The sequence below is a fragment of the Daphnia magna genome, linkage group LG8 (genome assembly GCF_020631705.1).
Source record: "Daphnia magna isolate NIES linkage group LG8, ASM2063170v1.1, whole genome shotgun sequence".
NCBI lineage: Eukaryota > Metazoa > Arthropoda > Branchiopoda > Diplostraca > Daphniidae > Daphnia > Daphnia magna.
In genome coordinates, this window is record NC_059189.1 from 3,847,849 (window position 1) to 3,869,951 (window position 22,103).

Genomic DNA, 22,103 nt, shown 5'->3' on the forward strand with positions numbered 1-22,103 from the left:
GCTGTTGCTGTGACGCTGTTAATTTAATTGAATGAAAGGTAATTTACCCTTCCTTTTAAGTTGAACATATTACACATGGGGTAGTATGTTTCTTCAGAGGAGTGAATTCAGTTTGATTCGACGAACACAAAGCATAATATCGTCCTCTAGTTGGTCGCCGTAATGTATGGCACTACAGCGTTCTCCATCGCCTTATTGGCGGTGGTATGAGTCTAAAAATTAGATGTTTTGCCAGTGGACGCATAGTCCACTCATTTTCGTGTTCGTTTGTAAAAATAAAAATAAAAAAGTAATATTCGAAAAATAAGGCGATTGCGTAAGCGTAACGCCCGTACGTTAAAAAGTAAGGCATCTTGTCTCATATTTTGACGCTGCGAGGGAGAAATATAGTTGCCTACTGATGTCATCTGCACTTGGGCCGACCGACGTGTTCCATCTATTTCTCAAGCCTGATGATCTATTCCTGAAGAGCTCAAACAAATGGTAGTCATTAATATTATTGACTCTATCTCACTTTTTTAATGCTGTTATTACCACTTAATACTATGCAGGCCTGACAAGCATATACAGTTTACATAATCGACTTGTTGTGATATCCAGCTATAGTATACTAGTTATTGTATCAATAATGTTTTTTTTAATCCCGTATTTTGTAACGTTGACAAATGATTACTTTAGCTTTGTTGGTTATGAAATATAAATCCCACCTGAGCCTGAGCTCTTGAGCAATTGAAACATTTGAAAGGCAGAGCAGGCATGTTTTTATTAAGCTCCGCCCTTCAGCCTTTGCTATGACTACCAAGCTTTAAAACTTGATTCCTCCAGGCCAAAAAGTTGACAGCAGGAAAGAGACTTTGGAACTAACTGGCTGTCAGCTGTTTTTAAAGATGTACTGTACATTATATATCAGCATTCAAAGTGAACGAATCTTAGTAGATTAATGGTGTAGGAAACCAAGATTTCAGTACTTGTTTGGTACAAAATTATTTACATCCTGCTAACTATTTCTGGTAATTTGCCAGAATCAATAAGCCTTTGCCTCAACTTGAGTCCTCCCCGTTGTCTCGTATGGTACCTAGTTATCTTCCGCTTGCCGTTAGACAGAGGAGTGTTCCATCTTTCCCTTCTTTGATCCGTCGCTAACGTAAACAAGTCAGTTGAACCATGAATGAAACTGATGGGACTGGATTGCTTCCAGAAATGGAAAACATTATTTGCCAATTGGAGAGAGGACAGTTGTCACCAAGTTTTCCAGAAGAAACATCCTGACAGAAGGATTTTGTCAGTTAAAGAGAGACACGTCAAGTTGTGTGGTATAAACCAATGAGCAAGAGGAATGTCTCCGAAGGGGCTGGTAACATTTTTGTAATCTTACTGTATATTTAAAATGTACTAATATGTAAACCTGCAATAACTTTTTTTCGAGCTTGCCAAAAACCCAAGATTGGTCTAAGAACATTTTCTTTTGTTAAGCATTTTTATTTTAGCCTGTTTTGTAATTAAATTCTACCAGCCATCTATATTAACCGTAACACTTTTCCCCTTTGTCAATATCAGTTGATTTAAGAGAAGTCAAGGAAGTAAGGCCTGGTAGAAATTCGAGAGATTTTGAGCGATGGCCAGAAGATGCCCGAAAATTTGACGAAAATCGATGTTATGTCGTTTTTACGGTCAAGATTTTTGTCTTAAGACTCTTTCCATTGGAGGTAATTACTTTTAGCATAATTTAATTCAATATGATACAGTTCTAAACTTCGTTGATAGCGCTTTCTGGACCGGAATGTGATCTGTGGGTGAGAGGACTACGCTACTTGTCGCGTGACACACTGGCTTCTTCTTACCCATTGCAAATGGAACGCTGGCTATGGAAGGAATTTTGTAACATGACCACCGACAGGACTACAGTGACGCTGAAAGATGTCAAAGCATTCTTGCCACAAGTGAACTGCCAAATGACCAAACCGCGGCTCAAAGAGGCGTTTCATGAAATAGATTGTCGAAGATTAGGCGAATTATCTTTCGACGAATTCGCTTCCCTCTACCACATCCTCATCTACGATGAAAACGTACAAAATGCCTTTCTACCGGTGATCAATTCGCCTTTTAGACAAAACTCAGTTGTGCCTCACAGATGTACCGGTCATTCTTCCACAAGTATTCCACGGATGGAAGCATTATATCTTTGGAAGATTTCCAAAGATTTCTTGCAGAACAAGGTGACCCACCGATGGAAGCCGATGCAGCCACTGCCTTTATGAGGGATTTCGTACGAGATCCACGACGCAACGTCGAAGCTGCCTATTTCCTCCAAAAGAGGTGAAAATAAGGAAATGCAATTTGGTCATTTTCACATTCATGGCTATTTTTGCATTTCTTTTCAGTTCACAAGTTACCTTTTTCGCACCATAACGAGCTTTGGGATTCCCAGCACAATAGTGTAAATCAGGATATGACCCAACCGCTTTCCAATTATTGGATTTCTTCGTCACATAACACGTAACGGCATTTCCAATCCAAAAATTATTCTTATGGAACCATTTGTTGGAATATATATATTTTTCCTATAAGGTATTTGACAGGCGACCAGTTTTCTAGTATATCCAGTGTTGAAGCTTACGCACGTTGCCTTAATCAAGGTTGCCGTTGCATCGAGCTAGATTGTTGGGATGGTCCTGATGGGATGCCTTTTTTATTTACCATGGCCATACCATTACAAGCAAAATTCGCTTTCTCAGACGTTGTTAAAACGATCAAAGAGCACGCCTTTAGTGCTTCCGTTTACCCAGTCATTCTTTCGATTGAAGACCATTGCACACTTCCACAACAAAGAAAGATGGCAAAAATTTTCGAAGAGATTTTTGGTTCAATGCTGCTTACATTGCCACTTGAAAAAAATGAAACCTATATGCCTTCACCCGATGCGTTGCGAAAGAAGATTCTACTGAAGCACAAAAAACTACCTGAAGGCGCCACATTTATTTCAATTGATGAAACCATGTCTTCAATAGGCCGCCTTGACGATAGTAGTAGTATGTTACGTTTAACTCACTCAGTCTAAATTGGCTGTTTATCATATTTATCATATTTTTCACTAGTAAAAGATTTAGATCTCTCAAACTCGGAAAAGAATGGCATTTTATTCTTGGAAGACAAACTGGAAAGAGAATGGGTTTCACATTTTTTCGTTTTAAGTGACGCCAAGATGTTCTATACTGAAGTTCATCCAGAAGAAAATGAACCGGAAGAAGCAGACGACGATGTTTCTGATATTGCCAAACAGACTCTGCGAGAAGTAACTATTTTTTTGTAAATTTTGCTTAATTTTGTATCTAAACATCATATGTTTCTACTGAAGGGTGTTCGGAATACGAACTACATTTCGGCGAGGAATGGTTCCATGGTAGACTGGCAGGGGGTCGAACAAGAGCGGAAGAGTTATTACAACAGTATGGGCCCTCCTTAGGTGACGGAGCTTTCCTTGTCCGAAAGAGTGGCAACTTCGTTGGTGACTTTTCGCTTTCCTTTTGGTAAGTCACGTACTTGTATTAATGACTTAATCGTTCCACGATATTGTATTCTTTCTAAATATTCAAGGCGTCAAGAGAAAGTCTATCACTGCCATATACGCACTCGACAAGAGTGGGGAAGAACAAAATATTACCTTATAGAGCCCAACTGCTACGATAGTTTGTATAGTTTAGTTGTTCACTACAAAACCCATCCCTTGCGAAGTCCGGTAGGGCCACTATAATTTGATGGTATATTCTAAATCGCTTACTGAAAGAACACTTGAATTTCCTTCACAGGGATTTAGTATCGTTTTGAATAAACCTGTTCCTCAGCCTTGTACCCATGAAAGCAAGGATTGGTACCATCCGACAACCGTGAGAGCAAAGGCAGAAGAGCTACTTCGTTGGATCCCGAGAGATGGGGCATTTTTGGTCAGGCCAAGTGAGCGAGAGTTGAACACCTTTTCCATTTCATTCAGGTAGATATAACTTCACTTTTGCGAATCTTTCTTAGCTTAACCTTAGCTTCTTTTTCTTGATATCTCATGGACCGTAATAATATTGCAAAGGGCCGAGGAAAAATCAAACATTGCCGCATAAAGCAAGAGGGCCGTCTGTACATCATTGGAACGGCCCAGTTTGAGAAGTCTCATCGACTTGGTTAGCTATTACGAAAAGAATCCCCTCTACCGTAAGGTTCGCCTTCGCTATCCAGTAACAGAGGAGATCGTACGTCAACGTGGAGTGGTAATTTCATTTTACGTCATTTTTACCGTATATTTTTAAGTTAGTTTCCGGATTATTAATTCATCGCGTCTTTTCAGTTTGTAAAATTTAATCGTTATGTAGGACAAAAGGAATTCCGTTATGTTTTCGGTAGACGTCGTGATAATTTAATAGTCAACCTATTGGCTTGTTATGGGTAGCCTGTTTACTGTCACTCTAAAGCCATTAGCATCAGCCGTGTAATTGACCTTGCGTAGCATCCCGTCCGCATCCACCAGCGAATAGTATCCCGTCACGACACCATTCAATCGTTTCTCTCCATGACTTTTGATATCCCCGGTTTCTCGATTATTCACGCTATATTCAAAGTCGTACTCTCCGTCTCGCTGAACCTAAATTTCTCTCAGTGGTTAGGAAAGCGTAATTGCTTTAAACAATTGCATATGAAACTAAACTTACCGTAATGACCGGAGTAGTCGGCATGGCCAATGAGGGTGGTAATGTTGAATATGCCGGAATAGATGAAGATGGCTGTGTTACCGCTTGACTTACCGCACCTGCTACTATCCCTGAATCTGCTGTCGGAATTGAGAAATCGACATCGGCTTGCGTAGCGGTTATGGTAGCTGCAGTAGTTTCTTCTGACTTCATAGGGATAGAAGTCGTTATTTCATTCCCGGAATCCAAACCAATGGATGTAGAAATCGGTACAGGAGTACTTGTCCGCTCCTTATAGATAACGTTTGAAATGAAAGAAGGGTTGAATTGATTGAAGTACGGCCAGAGTGCCAATGGAATAACTGATCCTGCTAGAGAGACGGGTAAACCCAGTAGCATTGTCGAAGTCAAAGGCATAACAAGCTTTTGGCTAATAAAAGGCACTGGGAGACCGCCTACGAAGTGAATAATTTCTCCATTCGGCTTCAATATGTAAGGCTGAAAAAGGTAGAAATACAGTATTAAAGCGGTAAAATTAAATTTTAAACCCTATTAAATTAAAGAAATAGAACAAGGGGGTACTTGCTGTGGACGCCCATCAATTCCACTTACAGCATTGCAGACTGCGAACAAAATAAACTAAAAGAAATAGAGACCGTTACTTTTTCGTAGGCCATAAAGATCTCGTTCTGTGTATTACCCATCGATTCATTGTCACCAATTGAAGACAAAGAGAAGACTGAAGATGGACATACCTGTCGCTTTCTATATACTTCAACGTAGGCCCTAGAAAGGTCATTGCGCTTTAATCATGAATATTCAGATTGAACTGGTTTGTTTGAAGTTATTGCCTATCAATTTTTTACTGATCCTTTTGTTCATTCAAGAACCATCGTTACCGAATGTTTTAGCTGAACTTACAATAAGAAGAAGCGACTACTTCCTAGAAAAATAGGAAGGATTGTTTGTGTTCACATTGGTAGGACAAATACGATAAGAATGTTAACAAGTCTGTCTTTCGGCTTGAATCCTAATAAGTAGAAATGACCTTGCTAGTGTAAAAAACCGACAGTGTTTTAGTAATATTAACACTTTTGAACCGATTATTGCTAGTTTTTTCTTTGTTTTTGAAGTTTTAGATTAAAAACGGTTTTATTTTTTATTTTTCGCCAGAGTCCACAAGATGGAGAAGATGCACCTGGTTACATGGATTCTAACGCTTTGACTGGGGTAATCAAATTTACAGCCCTAGTAATGTTGATGTGTTGTCAAGAATCTACTTTTTATTTTCATTAGGTAACCGTGAAAGCTCTTTATGATTACCGCAGCCAGCAGGAAGACGAGCTTTGTTTTTGCAAACACGCCATAATCTACAACGTGAAAAAGAAGATAACGGCTGGTGGCGGGGCGACTATGGAGGTCGCAAGCAACTTCTCTTCCCAGCTAATTATACGCAAGAAATTGACATTACCCAAGAAATGCAAAACGAAAACGTGAGAATTTATTAGACAGTGATGGAGGCATACCTTGCGCCATGTAAGATATTTCTATATTAATTTCAGTCCACAGATGTTATGCCACTAGGCAGTTTGCAGAAAGGTAGCTACGATGTAGCGGGTGCCATGGTGGAGCTAGTAGCGTTGCATTCTCCAGTCCGGTCACATTCGCCCCCGATTCCATCGGAGACAATGCTTTGGCTCGCAAAGCTACTCCGGAGTAGCTACTCCGGGTGAAGTCTCCTTCCCACACAGATCCAATCGAATTGGGTGTAGAATCCAAGGAAGATGCTATTGATTGGTGCAACACTATTAAGTATTGCCGTGTTTTACAATTATATTTTGTAGTGTTTTTTCTAATGGTATTACGCTTTTTAAAGGAGTGTCGCGCAGCGTGTAGTGATCGTGAAAATATGCACCGCGAAATTGAACTGACGTGGCGAATCGCTAAAGAGCTGTCAGACATCATCGTCTACTGCAGAGCGGTGACATTCAACCAGGAACGCATTTTGCGTGACGGACGGAATCCATATGAAATGTCTTCCTTCCCGGAGCAAAAAGCCGAAAAATTGATGCTTCAAGAGCAAAAATTCTTTCTTTGGTACCACCAGGTATGTTGATCTCAAAATATTGTCGTAGCATTTCATTTCGCATTCGCACAGACACTAAACTGCACTTTTTTGTTGTTAGGTGATGTTCAGCCGTGTCTACCCAAAGGCCAACGGATAGATTCTAGCAATTATTGTCCAGTTCCCTTTTGGAACGTTGGTTCTCAAATGGCGGCATTAAATTACCAAACCCCTGGTTGGTCATTACGATTGCTTTGAACTCGCTTTCGCATTATCGATTTATCTAATTGTTTTGTTTACAGATAAAAGCATGCAATTAAATGAAGGCAAATTTTTGCAAAACGGCAAATGTGGTTACGTATTGAAGCCAAGCTTTATGCTGAAGAACTCCCTGAATCCTCGATATTGGCTGCCGAAGAACCTGTCGTTGTCGTTGTTAAGGTAAACATCGTCGTCGACAACGTATGGTATCGACGATTCGTCGATACCATACAATTTCGTTAACAAAAACTAACGTTAACAAAACTATATTGCATTTAGGTCATAGCAGCCCGTCATTTAACTAAGTCTAAACGAGGGATAGTAAGTCCTTGCGTAGAAATTGAGATTATTGGAAGCCAGCAAGACAATATTAACAACAAACACACCACAAAGATCATAAGTAATAAGAAGGAAAGCAATAATAAGTTTATTTGCATACTGATAGTACATATTTTACAGCTGATAATGGTTTTAATCCTGTTTGGGATGAAACATTTCAACTCGAAGTCTCTTGCCCGTCCTTGGCGCTCCTGCGCTTTGCTGTTTACGATATAGGTTTATATTTTTTTTAAGCAGTTTATTAAAATAATATTACAAGAAAGTGAATTCTTTTTGTAGATATGTTTGGTGATTCTCATCTTATTGCGCAAGCAACGTACCCAGTAGCCATTTTTGTTTTGCTTAATATTTTACTACATATTTATGAAGCTTATCGTAATGCAATTTATTTTGCGCAGCTTTGTGTATTCGCCGCGGATTCCGAAGTATTCCCCTAAAGAATGGCTTTAGTGAACTGCTCGAAATGGCCTCGTTACTCGTTTTCCTCGATCTCCACAAAGAAAGGTAATACAGCGTCGCACAATAAGAGATTCAGCTTTAATGGCTAAAATGTTACGACAGGATGAGGGGAGTTCGGTGCTATTGAAAAGGGATAAGCTTCGCGATCTACGAACTCAAATCATCGACGCTCAGGAGCGAGGCGACGAGGTAGCAGCGCAAGAAGCTCGAGCGGAATTCCACGAAATTGAATCCCAAATTTTTGAAGATTTTAATCGTACTCGTGAAAAGTAGACATGCCCTAGTTGATTTCCATGAAGTCTGTTTAAGGGAAAGGGCGGGTTCGTTAAGGGGCATTCAGTCATTCATATTACCACGATCATCACATGATTTCGAAAACATTGGGATGATGAACATGAAAAGAACTGACTATTCAAGTGCTGTCACATGGGTGCCTTTATATACTCAATTGATTTAATTTGGTTTATTCATATTTATTAATGAATGCTGCTGATTTACAATCATGTTAATAACCCATCAGTTTGTTATAATACATAGGCAATATAAATTTGTCACCATCAATTAAAATCTTTTGCTTAGACTCTGTATGTATATGCTGGATATTAATCCAAGGTAGGAATCCTGAAGTGCTTGTAGGTGGTGCAAGCTGACCTGGCTGAATACACAGTTTTCTTGTAGCATATGGTATGAATCGAGGCATAAAGACAAGAAAGTCATCAGACTTTGGAGAGTAGTAAATGCGAAGTGGTACTCTAAGTGACACAATCATCAGAGCAATAATAGAAACCACCCCAGCAATGCCAAAGCCTATTATTTCTTCTGTGAGTGGTGCAGAATCCACTTGAAGAAGTTGATATACAAGACCTGCTGATATGCATGTTGCTGCTGATACAGCTGTTGTAATAGCCAGATTGGCATATGTTTCAAGTCCCTCCGGTAACACATTTTATAAGACAGGGGCACAATGTCTGGCTTGAGATTTTGAAAACTAAGTCTTGCATATAAATTTCCATGTTCCAAGGTTCAGGCCATTTCCCAGTCTATCCAACAGAGTTTTTCGTTTTTCGTTTCCGGCAAGTGATGAGTCCACGTCTTTTTTACCGGTATTTTTACTAGTCGAATAAAACTGTAGAGCGCGAACCATTTTGCCTTGCTTTAACGATACATTCAAAAACTCTGTAGCTCTCCATGATACTAATTTAACTCCATGAAGACACAGAACAAAAACCATTACTGAATATCTTTTATTTTATTTTTACGAGCAAGAATAAAGTACTTTTTAATTTCGGTAATGCTCTTTGCGTTATGATGTAGTAGGAGCATAAGTTGACTAACCAATAAGTAACAGACTATTTTTTGGACCAGAGTAAAGTGCGGAGGCGGACCGTGGATTACGGACTGGGCAAACTGTGGGCTTTTAGCTAGCAGACGAAACTGTATGTTTGAGAACGGTGAAAACTGAAAAGTGTTTCAGTGGGTAATAATTTGTTTGTTACGTAAAGAATTTGACTGGGAGTCTGAGAAACTGAGACAAAAAAACGAGCTATCTTGATTTTGAACTTAGTCTTACAGCTAAAGATTGCATTAATTTTGTACAACTAAACAACCAACGGTGAATTTTTTCAGTGTTCCCGACTGAAATTACTTCCTTTTCAGTCAGTGGTCATGATTTGGTGATCATATTATATTTTGATTATCTTTCCCATTATTCTTCCCATTCCCAAAAATCATGTTCACTTCACTCAAAGGTATAAAGATTGCCAAAGTTATTTATCTACAAAACCAACCTATTAGGAAGTGTACCACACTATCAAACACAAGTTTTAAAACTACTTCCAAGAAGAAATGGGGTCTTTTATTTGCAACTGCTATTGCTGTACCTGGTATCTGGTATATTCAGGCTGACAACCAGCAACAACGAAAGGTCAGGGTTACGGTCCAAGGAATTGGTAGATTCCTAAGGTAATACATTAGCTAGTACAACCAAAAGTGAATAAACCTAAAATAATCAATTACCATCTATGAAGATCACTTGTAATTGGAACAACCATATCTACAGACTACTGGTGGTCATTAAGAAATATTGATGAAGATTCAATACAATATCAGCAGGAGCTGAAAAAAACTCATCAGCGCACTGCTAACCGGATTCTAGATGGCTGTCTTAGCAATGGTGGACTGTATATCAAACTTGGTCAAGGCCTAGTTTCAATGAATCACATTTTACCAAAAGAATATCTGGACACTCTTAAAGTTCTGCAAGACAAATGTCTTGCGAGGTGCCAGTGAAATTGGGCAACTATTTAATGAAGAATTTGGAAAGGATCACAAGGAATTGTTCAAGTCGTTCGACGAAGAACCTATTGCTGCTGCCAGTTTGGCTCAAGTAAATTCTAAAATGCAAAACAGGATTTTTATGCTGAAGCGTAAATTTACCATTTCATTTGACATAGGTTTTCCGAGCCAAATGCCAAGATGGAAAAGAAGTTGCAGTTAAGGTTCAGTACATTGATTTGCAAGACCGGTTCAATGGTGATATTGCGACAATTGAAATACTTTTAGAACTGATAAGTTGGATGCACCCGAAATTCGAATTTAAATGGGTGCTTAAGGTATGAAAGAATGACAAGACATCCTAAATTATCTCAGGATTAAACTTTTGCAACGTGAAATTAAAATGTTACTTGCCTCATAACTTTATGCAGGACTTAAAGGAAACCCTTTGCAAGGAACTTGATTTTCTAAATGAAGGCCACAATGGTGAAAGGTAAAACAAGCTCATCTTCAGCTTTAAGAAAGTGTATTGATAACGGAATATTTGACAGATGTGCCAAAGAACTATCTTCGTTACCTTACGTTTACGTACCCAAAGTCTTCTGGGATTTGACGAGCAAGGTAACTAAAATAATAAGATGAATAATCTCCGTTCCTATTTTACAAATTTGGCTCCCTTTCTCTTTCCTTTTTTCTCACATACAGCGAGTATTGACTACAGAATTTATTGACGGGATCAAAGTAAGCGATACCAGTTCCTTAGAGAAGGCAGGACTCTCGATAAAGGAAGTCAGCCACAAGCTGATTGAAACGTTTGCTGAACAAATATTTCATACGGGTTTTGTCCATGCCGATCCCCATCCAGGAAACAGTAAGTCAGAAAACCCCATTCGAGTTTCAAACGGTTCAATTTATTTGCTTATGCACCTTTTGTAGTCTTGGTCCGCAAAAGGAAGAAAGGTGACGCCGAGATTGTTCTGCTGGATCATGGCTTATACGAAGAGCTTCCATCGAATGTACGCAAGTCTCTTTGCCGGCTGTGGTCCTCAATTGTACTCAACGATCATGCCGGAATGAAACGCCATGCTGCCGAACTTGGAGTTAACGGTTAGTTTTCTTCCTTGTTTTGCGATTTTGCTTCGATAGTGTCTTTTGTTGTCAGTTGAAATCCTGCCGACTGCCCTGACAGTCTTTTCTCGTTCGGAAAAATTTCCATCATCGAATGAGTTTGTATGACTAGATTACCGTTTATTCTGCATGGCCGTGTCGCAGCGCTATATCTCAGCGCCGCCCTGGCCAACTGACGGTGATTCAATAAGTCAGGTCTTTGGGATGTTTACGATCACAAAGGGCCAAAAGCGGGCGAATGGCAGAAGAGGACAACCGAACAACGCCAGGCAATACGAATTCAAATGGAAGAAATTCATGAGCGGATGATGAGCAGCTTCCGGGCAATGCCCTCTCAATTGATGCTCATATTTAGGTATTTAGATGCCTGCTTTATCGAGAACGTTCTGCAGCTTGAAAAAAAAAATCATCAATTTTGCTGCATCAAATGCATCCCTTAAGACCTAGTAGTCTTTTTATTTTTTACTTTTTATTTATTTAATTTTATTCTCATAAGAAGATAAAACCACCACAAAAACTTTTTCGTGGTTTTGTTTCCGTAGATTATTTGCTCTTCGCCGAAATGCTTCTTCAAAGACCAGTTGGAAATCAAACTCCCAATTTGACCAATTTGAACCAACTTTCTGAAAGTGATATGAAGTACATGCAGGAAATGGCAGCGCAGCGTTTCGACATGATCATGAACAATCTTCGTTCGATGCCAAGAACGATGCTTTTAACTATTAGGTAATAGCACCAGACAACTAGTTCCTGAATCTCAGAGTATAGTCTGAAGTAACGTTAGAAAAGCATATTATGCAGCAAAGTTGATAGATTAAGTTTGCTACATGTTTGAATTCTATTATTTTAAGTTATAGAATACTCACTTGAACGTCAAACTAAAACGGCGTTTGAAAACAGATGATTTTGTATAACAAATCCTTTTTTAAATTGAATAACGGCTTCTTTTTATATTCTAAGGAATATCAATACTGTTAGGGCAATAACTAAAGACCATGGAAGTCTCGTCGATCGATACACATTGATGGCAAGAAGCGCCACACGAGGATTTTTCATAGTTCCAGGGCTTCATTCCGGCAACGTCTTCAAGGAGTCTGGCAACAATTTCTCTTCGATTGGCGGTTATGGTAATACCGAAACTAAGATTCGATTATCGTTTTTTGGCATTGTTTATTGATAAAATGCAATTATCAACCAGGTGGGATAAAACCCAGATGAGGCTAACCTTTTGGGGTCTTCGCGTGTTATTTTGGCTTGGTCGTGCACCAGACATGACAGTCCTTGTACAAATAGTTGAATAACAATAAAATAGCAATAGATCGAACTTTAATGGGAAAATTGTAATTTCAAAAATATTGTTGAACTGATTCAATTACAAAACTTCTTACACTAAATGAAGTTCACCGCATGAAACCGACTTTTTGGGTTTTCCCCGCCCTTTCTTCCTCCAATAGCTTGTTCATAAGAATCTTGTTAACAACTGTGCCTACTTCGCTTGCTGTCTGTTAAAGCAAAAGAAACATAATTTTTGGCGGCTTAATTGAATATAATTGATATTCATATTGTGTTAATGAGTATTACTTTGAGCATTGACACTAGGCTTTCTGGGTGTAAGCTTCCAGAGCCGATTTTCCTAACAGCCGTTATCTTCTTGGTACCAGATACTGCAACAACAACACCCGAAGAACTGCAACATTCTTCTTCTGGTGTCGGATCAACAAGGTAATGGTTTCCAATCTGATAATAAAAATAATTATGTTGTTTAAGTTCCAAAACAGTGTAACAAAACAAATAAAAAATCTTTACTTTCATCAGCGTTACGAGACATGGTACGTTTTGCGTGTTTAATCTCTTAGTATCGTAAGGATCTTCGGACAGCTCTAATTCAGGTTGATCTCCATCCATGGTTGCTACTTTAATGGACGGAATTTGCGTCGTATAAAGAGCAGATTTTACGGCCAATGACACTGTGTCATACAGGTTTCCACCACATTCAAGAATCTATTTAAATATTAGAAAAATGTTGACAACAAATCCATGACCTGTAAATAAGTAATTAATCTTTACCAATATGTCAACATATAAGACCCAACATTGTTGGCCTGTCAAAACAGAGAGTTCTGCTAAATTTATTGTATCTCCTGACATGTAAGACATCTGCAAAAATCTGCATATTTCATTTGCCAAGTCTTCACCACCTCTTCCTTCAAATTCGGTGTTGCATTTGCAGAGCTTTGATTTGAAAATGATTGACATTTAACATGATTTTAACATTATATGTCTTAATTTAAACAGACCAGTCCACAAAGAATTCCAGCCTTCCTTCCGAAGGTTTTCAGATAACGGTGAAGCCAATTCAACTTTGACTCCCACAAGAACATCAGAGTTGGCAAGTCTAAGCCTTGATGAGCCACTAGCATTGGAAACCAAACCAGTCTCAAGGATTATGGGACGATAATCTAGTCTTGTCCTGCCATCACATCACGTAAGTCATCCTTTCATGTTCCATAAAAACATGTTGCAGAAGAGAAAAGTATTTATTGATCCATGGGAAAATGTGTGCTCCACTTCATGTAACCTTATAACTAGTTTTTCTAGAGATGCTTGTATACAATATTAGCTGATAGATAAAGTAATTTGCCCACCTGTACCCCATGATGAATAAAAGCTTTTTCAGCTTCACTTAAAAGTATTTCTGCCATTAGGCTAGGGCCTAGAAAAAGTAAATTGGTCAGAAAATATTGTGTTAAAAGATCTATGTTTGTTTCAATTGAAATTACCACGTGAAAACGTAATTGACTTTACAAATGTGTGCGTCTGCTTTCCGTGTTTTACGGATCCGAAAGCTCCGACAACCTCGTCTCAGCCGTCGCGCCAGTAGGGTACAGCGCTTTGTACGTGCTCTAGAAAGATACACACTCAATTTTACGAACTCTAACGTGCAGCCTCGGAAGTTGAGCTTTTAGCCGTGCTTTCGTCAGTTGAAACTCAACTGCTCCCGGTGACAACAAACGGTAACAACAACAAAAAACAAACAAACAGTGCTGTTGGCGCCCCAACTTAAGTTTTCGTTTTTTACGTTTAGTTAATAAACTATAAGGCCAAATGAAAAATCAACTTGATTTACGTGATTATCACTAGAAGCCTACGATCGGGAAGTTCCCGATAGGGTTGGGCTGTATACGTAGTCGCTCTTGAATTGCGGCAACCGTATATACTCTGATTACACTCAACGGCTCGCCGCTGTTCGCGAACTTTTCGATAGCGTTGGAGTAAAAAAATCACACGGCATAATCGAAATTGAACGCTGATTTCGATTTCGTCATTGGTTTTCTCGTTAAACTAGCCGTTTTTAAAATTAACGAAAACAGTGCTGTTAGCGCACCAACTTTATTTATGGTTTTTAACGTTTATATAAAAAAGTATAAGACCAACAGAAAAATAAACCTGATTTCCGGGATTTGCATTCAATTCTGAATCGAAATCATGTATTTTAAGCAAAATTTGAAATTTGGCCAAAAATGAAAAAGTGGGAAGGGTATAGCCTTCCTACTTTTGTCAAAATCGGCCAAAAACGACATCTCTTGAAATTATCCAAAAATCACACGGCATAATCGAAATTGAACGCTGATGTCGATTTCGTCATTGGTTTTCTCGTTAAACTAGCCGTTTTTAAAATTAACGAAAACAGTGCTGTTAGCGCACCAACTTAATTTATGGTTTTTAACGTTTATATAAAAAACTATAAGACCAACAGAAAAATAAACCTGATTTCCGTGATTTGCATTCAATTCTGAATCGAAATCATGTATTTTAAGCAAAATTTGAAATTTGGCCAAAAATGAAAAAGTGGGAAGGGTATAGCCTTCCTACTTTTGTCAAAATCGGCCAAAAACGACATCTCTTGAAATTATCCAAAAATCACACGGCATAATCGAAATTGAACGCTGATTTCGATTTCGTCATTGGTTTTCTCGTTAAACTAGCCGTTTTTAAAATTAACGAAAACAGTGCTGTTAGCGCACCAACTTAATTTATGGTTTTTAACGTTTATATAAAAACTATAAGACCAACAGAAAAATAAACCTGATTTCCGGGATTTGCATTCAATTCTGAATCGAAATCATGTATTTTAAGCAAAATTTGAAATTTGGCCAAAAATGAAAAAGTGGGAAGGGTATAGCCTTCCTACTTTTGTCAAAATCGGCCAAAAACGACATCTCTTGAAATTATCCAAAAATCACACGGCATAATCGAAATTGAACGCTGATGTCGATTTCGTCATTGGTTTTCTCTTTAAACTAGCCGTTTTTAAAATTAACGAAAACAGTGCTGTTAGCGCACCAACTTAATTTATGGTTTTTAACGTTTATATAAAAAACTATAAGACCAACAGAAAAATAAACCTGATTTCCGTGATTTGCATTCAATTCTGAATCGAAATCATGTATTTTAAGCAAAATTTGAAATTTGGCCAAAAATGAAAAAGTGGGAAGGGTACTGCCTTCCTACTTTTGTCAAAATCGGCGAAAAACGACATCTCTTGAAATTATCCAAAAATCACACGGCATAATCGAAATTGAACGCTGATTTCGATTTCGTCATTGGTTTTCTCGTTAAACTAGCCGTTTTTAAAATTAACGAAAACAGTGCTGTTAGCGCACCAACTTAATTTATGGTTTTTAACGTTTAAACCAAAAACTATAAGACCAACAGAAAAATAAACCTGATTTCCGTGATTTGCATTCAATTCTGAATCGAAATCATGTATTTTAAGCAAAATTTGAAATTTGGCCAAAAATGAAAAAGTGGGAAGGGTATAGCCTTCCTACTTTTGTCAAAATCGGCCCAAAACGACATCTCTTGAAATTATCCAAAAATCACACGGCATAATCGAAATTGAACGCTGATTTCGATTTCGTCATTGGTTTTCTCGTTAAACTAGCCGTTTTAAAAATTAACGAAAACAGTGCTGTTAGCGCACCAATTTAATTTATGGTTTTTAACGTTTATATAAAAAACTATAAGATAAACAGAAAAATAAACCTGATTTCCGTGATTTGCATTCAATTCTGAATCGAAATCATGTATTTTAAGCAAAATTTGAAATTTGTCCAAAAATGAAAAAGTGGGAAGGGTATAGCCTTCCTACTTTTGTCAAAATCGGCCAAAAACGACATCTCTTGAAATTATCCAAAAATCACACGGCATAATCGAAATTGAACGCTGATTTCGATTTCGTCATTGGTTTCTCGTTAAACTAGCCGTTTTAAAAATTAACGAAAACAGTGCTGTTAGCGCACCAACTTAATTTATGGTTTTTAACGTTTATATAAAAAACTATAAGACCAACAGAAAAATAAACCTGATTTCCGGGATTTGCATTCAATTCTGAATCGAAATCATGTATTTTAAGCAAAATTTGAAATTTGACCAAAAATGAAAAAGTGGGAAGGGTATAGCCTTCCTACTTTTGTCAAAATCGGCCAAAAACGACATCTCTTGAAATTATCCAAAAATCACACGGCACAATCGAAATTGAACGCTGATTTCGATTTCGTCATTGGTTTTCTCGTTAAACTAGCCGTTTTTAAAATTAACGAAAACAGTGCTGTTAGCGCACCAACTTAATTTATGGTTTTTAACGTTTAAACCAAAAACTATAAGACCAACAGAAAAATAAACCTGATTTCCGTGATTTGCATTTAATTCTGAATCGAAATCATGTATTTGAAGCAAAATTTGAAATTTGGCCAAAAATGAAAAAGTGGGAAGGGTATAGCCTTCCTACTTTTGTCAAAATCGGCCAAAAACGACATCTCTTGAAATTATCCAAAAATCACACGGCATAATCGAAATTGAACGCTGATTTCGATTTCGTCATTGGTTTTCTCGTTAAACTAGCCGTTTTTAAAATTAACGAAAACAGTGCTGTTAGCGCACCAACTTAATTTATGGTTTTTAACGTTTATATAAAAAACTATAAGACCAACAGAAAAATAAACCTGATTTCCGTGATTTGCATTCAATTCTGAATCGAAATCATGTATTTTAAGCAAAATTTGAAATTTGGCCAAAAATGAAAAAGTGGGAAGGGTAAAGCCTTCCTACTTTTGTCAAAATCGGCCAAAAACGACATCTCTTGAAATTATCCAAAAATCACACGGCATAATCGAAATTGAACGCTGATTTCGATTTCGTCATTGGTTTTCTCGTTAAACTAGCCGTTTTTAAAATTAACGAAAACAGTGCTGTTAGCGCACCAACTTAATTTATGGTTTTTAACGTTTATATAAAAAACTATAAGACCAACAGAAAAATAAACCTGATTTCCGTGATTTGCATTCAATTCTGAATCGAAATCATGAATTTTAAGCAAAATTTGAAATTTGTCCAAAAATGAAAAAGTGGGAAGGGTATAGCCTTCCTACTTTTGTCAAAATCGGTCAAAAACGACATCTCTTGAAATTATCCAAAAATCACACGGCATAATCGAAATTGAACGCTGATTTCGATTTCGTCATTGGTTTTCTCGTTAAACTAGCCGTTTTTAAAATTAACGAAAACAGTGCTGTTAGCGCACCAACTTAATTTATGGTTTTTAACGTTTATTTATAAAAACTATAAGATAAACAGAAAAATAAACCTGATTTCCGTGATTTGCATTCAATTCTGAATCGAAATCATGTATTTTAAGCAAAATTTGAAATTTGGCCAAAAATGAAAAAGTGGGAAGGGTATAGCCTTCCTACTTTTGTCAAAATCGGCCCAAAACGACATCTCTTGAAATTATCCAAAAATCACACGGCATAATCGAAATTGAACGCTGATTTCGATTTCGTCATTGGTTTTCTCGTTAAACTAGCCGTTTTTAAAATTAACGAAAACAGTGCTGTTAGCGCACCAACTTAATTTATGGTTTTTAACGTTTATTTAAAAAACTATAAGATAAACAGAAAAATAAACCTGATTTCCGTGATTTGCATTCAATTCTGAATCGAAATCATGTATTTTAAGCAAAATTTGAAATTTGGCCAAAAATGAAAAAGTGGGAAGGGTATAGCCTTCCTACTTTTGTCAAAATCGGCCCAAAACGACATCTCTTGAAATTATCCAAAAATCACACGGCATAATCGAAATTGAACGCTGATTTCGATTTCGTCATTGGTTTTCTCGTTAAACTAGCCGTTTTTAAAATTAACGAAAACAGTGCTGTTAGCGCACCAACTTTATTTATGGTTTTTAACGTTTATTTATAAAAACTATAAGACCAACAGAAAAATAAACCTGATTTCCGTGATTTGCATTCAATTCTGAATCGAAATCATGTATTTTAAGCAAAATTTGAAATTTGTCCAAAAATGAAAAAGTGGGAAGGGTATAGCCTTCCTACTTTTGTCAAAATCGGCCAAAAACGACATCTCTTGAAATTATCCAAAAATCACACGGCATAATCGAAATTGAACGCTGATTTCGATTTCGTCATTGGTTTTCTCGTTAAACTAGCCGTTTTTAAAATTAACGAAAACAGTGCTGTTAGCGCACCAACTTAATTTATGGTTTTTAACGTTTATATAAAAAACTATAAGACCAACAGAAAAATAAACCTGATTTCCGGGATTTGCATTCAATTCTGAATCGAAATCATGTATTTTAAGCAAAATTTGAAATTTGGCCAAAAATGAAAAAGTGGGAAGGGTATAGCCTTCCTACTTTTGTCAAAATCGGCCAAAAACGACATCTCTTGAAATTATCCAAAAATCACACGGCATAATCGAAATTGAACGCTGATGTCGATTTCGTCATTGGTTTTCTCTTTAAACTAGCCGGTTTTAAAATTAACGAAAACAGTGCTGTTAGCGCACCAACTTAATTTATGGTTTTTAACGTTTATTATAAAAACTATAAGACCAACAGAAAAATAAACCTGATTTCCGTGATTTGCATTCAATTCTGAATCGAAATCATGTATTTTAAGCAAAATTTGAAATTTGGCCAAAAATGAAAAAGTGGGAAGGGTATAGCCTTCCTACTTTTGTCAAAATCGGCCAAAAACGACATCTCTTGAAATTATCCAAAAATCACACGGCATAATCGAAATTGAACGCTGATTTCGATTTCGTCATTGGTTTTCTCGTTAAACTAGCCGTTTTTAAAATTAACGAAAACAGTGCTGTTAGCGCACCAACTTAATTTATGGTTTTTAACGTTTATATAAAAAACTATAAGACCAACAGAAAAATAAACCTGATTTCCGTGATTTGCATTCAATTCTGAATCGAAATCATGTATTTTAAGCAAAATTTGAAATTTGGCCAAAAATGAAAAAGTGGGAAGGGTATAGCCTTCCTACTTTTGTCAAAATCGGCCCAAAACGACATCTCTTGAAATTATCCAAAAATCACACGGCATAATCGAAATTGAACGCTGATTTCGATTTCGTCATTGGTTTTCTCGTTAAACTAGCCGTTTTAAAAATTAACGAAAACAGTGCTGTTAGCGCACCAATTTAATTTATGGTTTTTAACGTTTATATAAAAAACTATAAGATAAACAGAAAAATAAACCTGATTTCCGTGATTTGCATTCAATTCTGAATCGAAATCATGTATTTTAAGCAAAATTTGAAATTTGTCCAAAAATGAAAAAGTGGGAAGGGTATAGCCTTCCTACTTTTGTCAAAATCGGCCAAAAACGACATCTCTTGAAATTATCCAAAAATCACACGGCATAATCGAAATTGAACGCTGATTTCGATTTCGTCATTGGTTTCTCGTTAAACTAGCCGTTTTAAAAATTAACGAAAACAGTGCTGTTAGCGCACCAACTTAATTTATGGTTTTTAACGTTTATATAAAAAACTATAAGACCAACAGAAAAATAAACCTGATTTCCGGGATTTGCATTCAATTCTGAATCGAAATCATGTATTTTAAGCAAAATTTGAAATTTGGCCAAAAATGAAAAAGTGGGAAGGGTATAGCCTTCCTACTTTTGTCAAAATCGGCCAAAAACGACATCTCTTGAAATTATCCAAAAATCACACGGCACAATCGAAATTGAACGCTGATTTCGATTTCGTCATTGGTTTTCTCGTTAAACTAGCCGTTTTTAAAATTAACGAAAACAGTGCTGTTAGCGCACCAACTTAATTTATGGTTTTTAACGTTTAAACCAAAAACTATAAGACCAACAGAAAAATAAACCTGATTTCCGTGATTTGCATTTAATTCTGAATCGAAATCATGTATTTTAAGCAAAATTTGAAATTTGGCCAAACATGAAAAAGTGGGAAGGGTATAGCCTTCCTACTTTTGTCAAAATCGGCCAAAAACGACATCTCTTGAAATTATCCAAAAATCACACGGCATAATCGAAATTGAACGCTGATTTCGATTTCGTCATTGGTTTTCTCGTTAAACTAGCCGTTTTTAAAATTAACGAAAACAGTGCTGTTAGCGCACCAACTTAATTTATGGTTTTTAACGTTTATATAAAAAACTATAAGACCAACAGAAAAATAAACCTGATTTCCGTGATTTGCATTCAATTCTGAATCGAAATCATGTATTTTAAGCAAAATTTGAAATTTGGCCAAAAATGAAAAAGTGGGAAGGGTATAGCCTTCCTACTTTTGTCAAAATCGGCCAAAAACGACATCTCTTGAAATTATCCAAAAATCACACGGCATAATCGAAATTGAACGCTGATTTCGATTTCGTCATTGGTTTTCTCGTTAAACTAGCCGTTTTTAAAATTAACGAAAACAGTGCTGTTAGCGCACCAACTTAATTTATGGTTTTTAACGTTTATATAAAAAACTATAAGACCAACAGAAAAATAAACCTGATTTCCGTGATTTGCATTCAATTCTGAATCGAAATCATGTATTTTAAGCAAAATTTGAAATTTGGCCAAAAATGAAAAAGTGGGAAGGGTATAGCCTTCCTACTTTTGTCAAAATCGGCCAAAAACGACATCTCTTGAAATTATCCAAAAATCACACGGCATAATCGAAATTGAACGCTGATTTCGATTTCGTCATTGGTTTTCTCGTTAAACTAGCCGTTTTTAAAATTAACGAAAACAGTGCTGTTAGCGCACCAACTTAATTTATGGGTTTTTAACGTTTATATAAAAAACTATAAGACCAACAGAAAAATAAACCTGATTTCCGTGATTTGCATTCAATTCTGAATCGAAATCATGAATTTTAAGCAAAATTTGAAATTTGGCCAAAAATGAAAAAGTGGGAAGGGTATAGCCTTCCTACTTTTGTCAAAATCGGCCAAAAACGACATATCTTGAAATTATCCAAAAATCACACGGCATAATCGAAATTGAACGCTGATTTCGATTTCGTCATTGGTTTTCTCGTTAAACTAGCAGTTTTTAAAATTAACGAAAACAGTTCTGTTAGCGCACCAACTTAATTTATGGTTTTTAACGTTTATTTAAAAAACTATAAGATAAACAGAAAAATAAACCTGATTTCCGTGATTTGCATTCAATTCTGAATCGAAATCATGTATTTTAAGCAAAATTTGAAATTTGGCCAAAAATGAAAAAGTGGGAAGGGTATAGCCTTCCTACTTTTGTCAAAATCGGCCAAAAACGACATCTCTTGAAATTATCCAAAAATCACACGGCATAATCGAAATTGAACGCTGATTTCGATTTCGTCATTGGTTTTCTCGTTAAACTAGCCGTTTTAAAAATTAACGAAAACAGTGCTGTTAGCGCACCAACTTAATTTATGGTTTTTAACGTTTATATAAAAACTATAAGACCAACAGAAAAATAAACCTGATTTCCGGGATTTGCATTTAATTCTGAATCGAAATCATGTATTTTAAGCAAAATTTGAAATTTGGCCAAAAATGAAAAAGTGGGAAGGGTATAGC

The 22,103-nt window shown here is 36.8% G+C and overlaps 1 protein-coding gene and 3 pseudogenes across 2 annotated transcripts; 2 read left to right on the forward strand and 2 right to left on the reverse strand.

Moving 5' to 3' along the window:
* Positions 1 to 2,379: 2,379 nt before the first annotated feature.
* LOC123475336 lies at positions 2,380 to 8,070 on the forward strand (annotated as a pseudogene).
* Positions 4,273 to 5,407, reverse strand: LOC123475245 (cuticle protein 21-like). 2 transcript variants are annotated; one of them, XM_045177675.1, is made up of 4 exons: positions 5,374 to 5,407; positions 5,256 to 5,312; positions 4,695 to 5,171; positions 4,273 to 4,627 (listed from the first exon to the last, which is right to left on the reverse strand). In XM_045177675.1, the coding sequence occupies exons 1-4, from the start codon at positions 5,383 to 5,385 to the stop codon at positions 4,415 to 4,417; spliced, it is 759 nt and encodes a 252-aa protein (XP_045033610.1). In that variant the 5' UTR covers positions 5,386 to 5,407; the 3' UTR covers positions 4,273 to 4,414. The 2 variants fall into 2 exon arrangements, with proteins under 2 accessions (XP_045033610.1, XP_045033611.1); XM_045177676.1 differs by having other exon boundaries at positions 5,286 to 5,312; positions 5,374 to 5,399.
* Positions 8,071 to 9,497: 1,427 nt separating the features above from the next.
* Positions 9,498 to 12,523, forward strand: LOC123475242 (annotated as a pseudogene).
* LOC123475249 lies at positions 12,461 to 14,120 on the reverse strand (annotated as a pseudogene).
* Between the last annotated feature and the right edge of the window lie 7,983 nt (positions 14,121 to 22,103).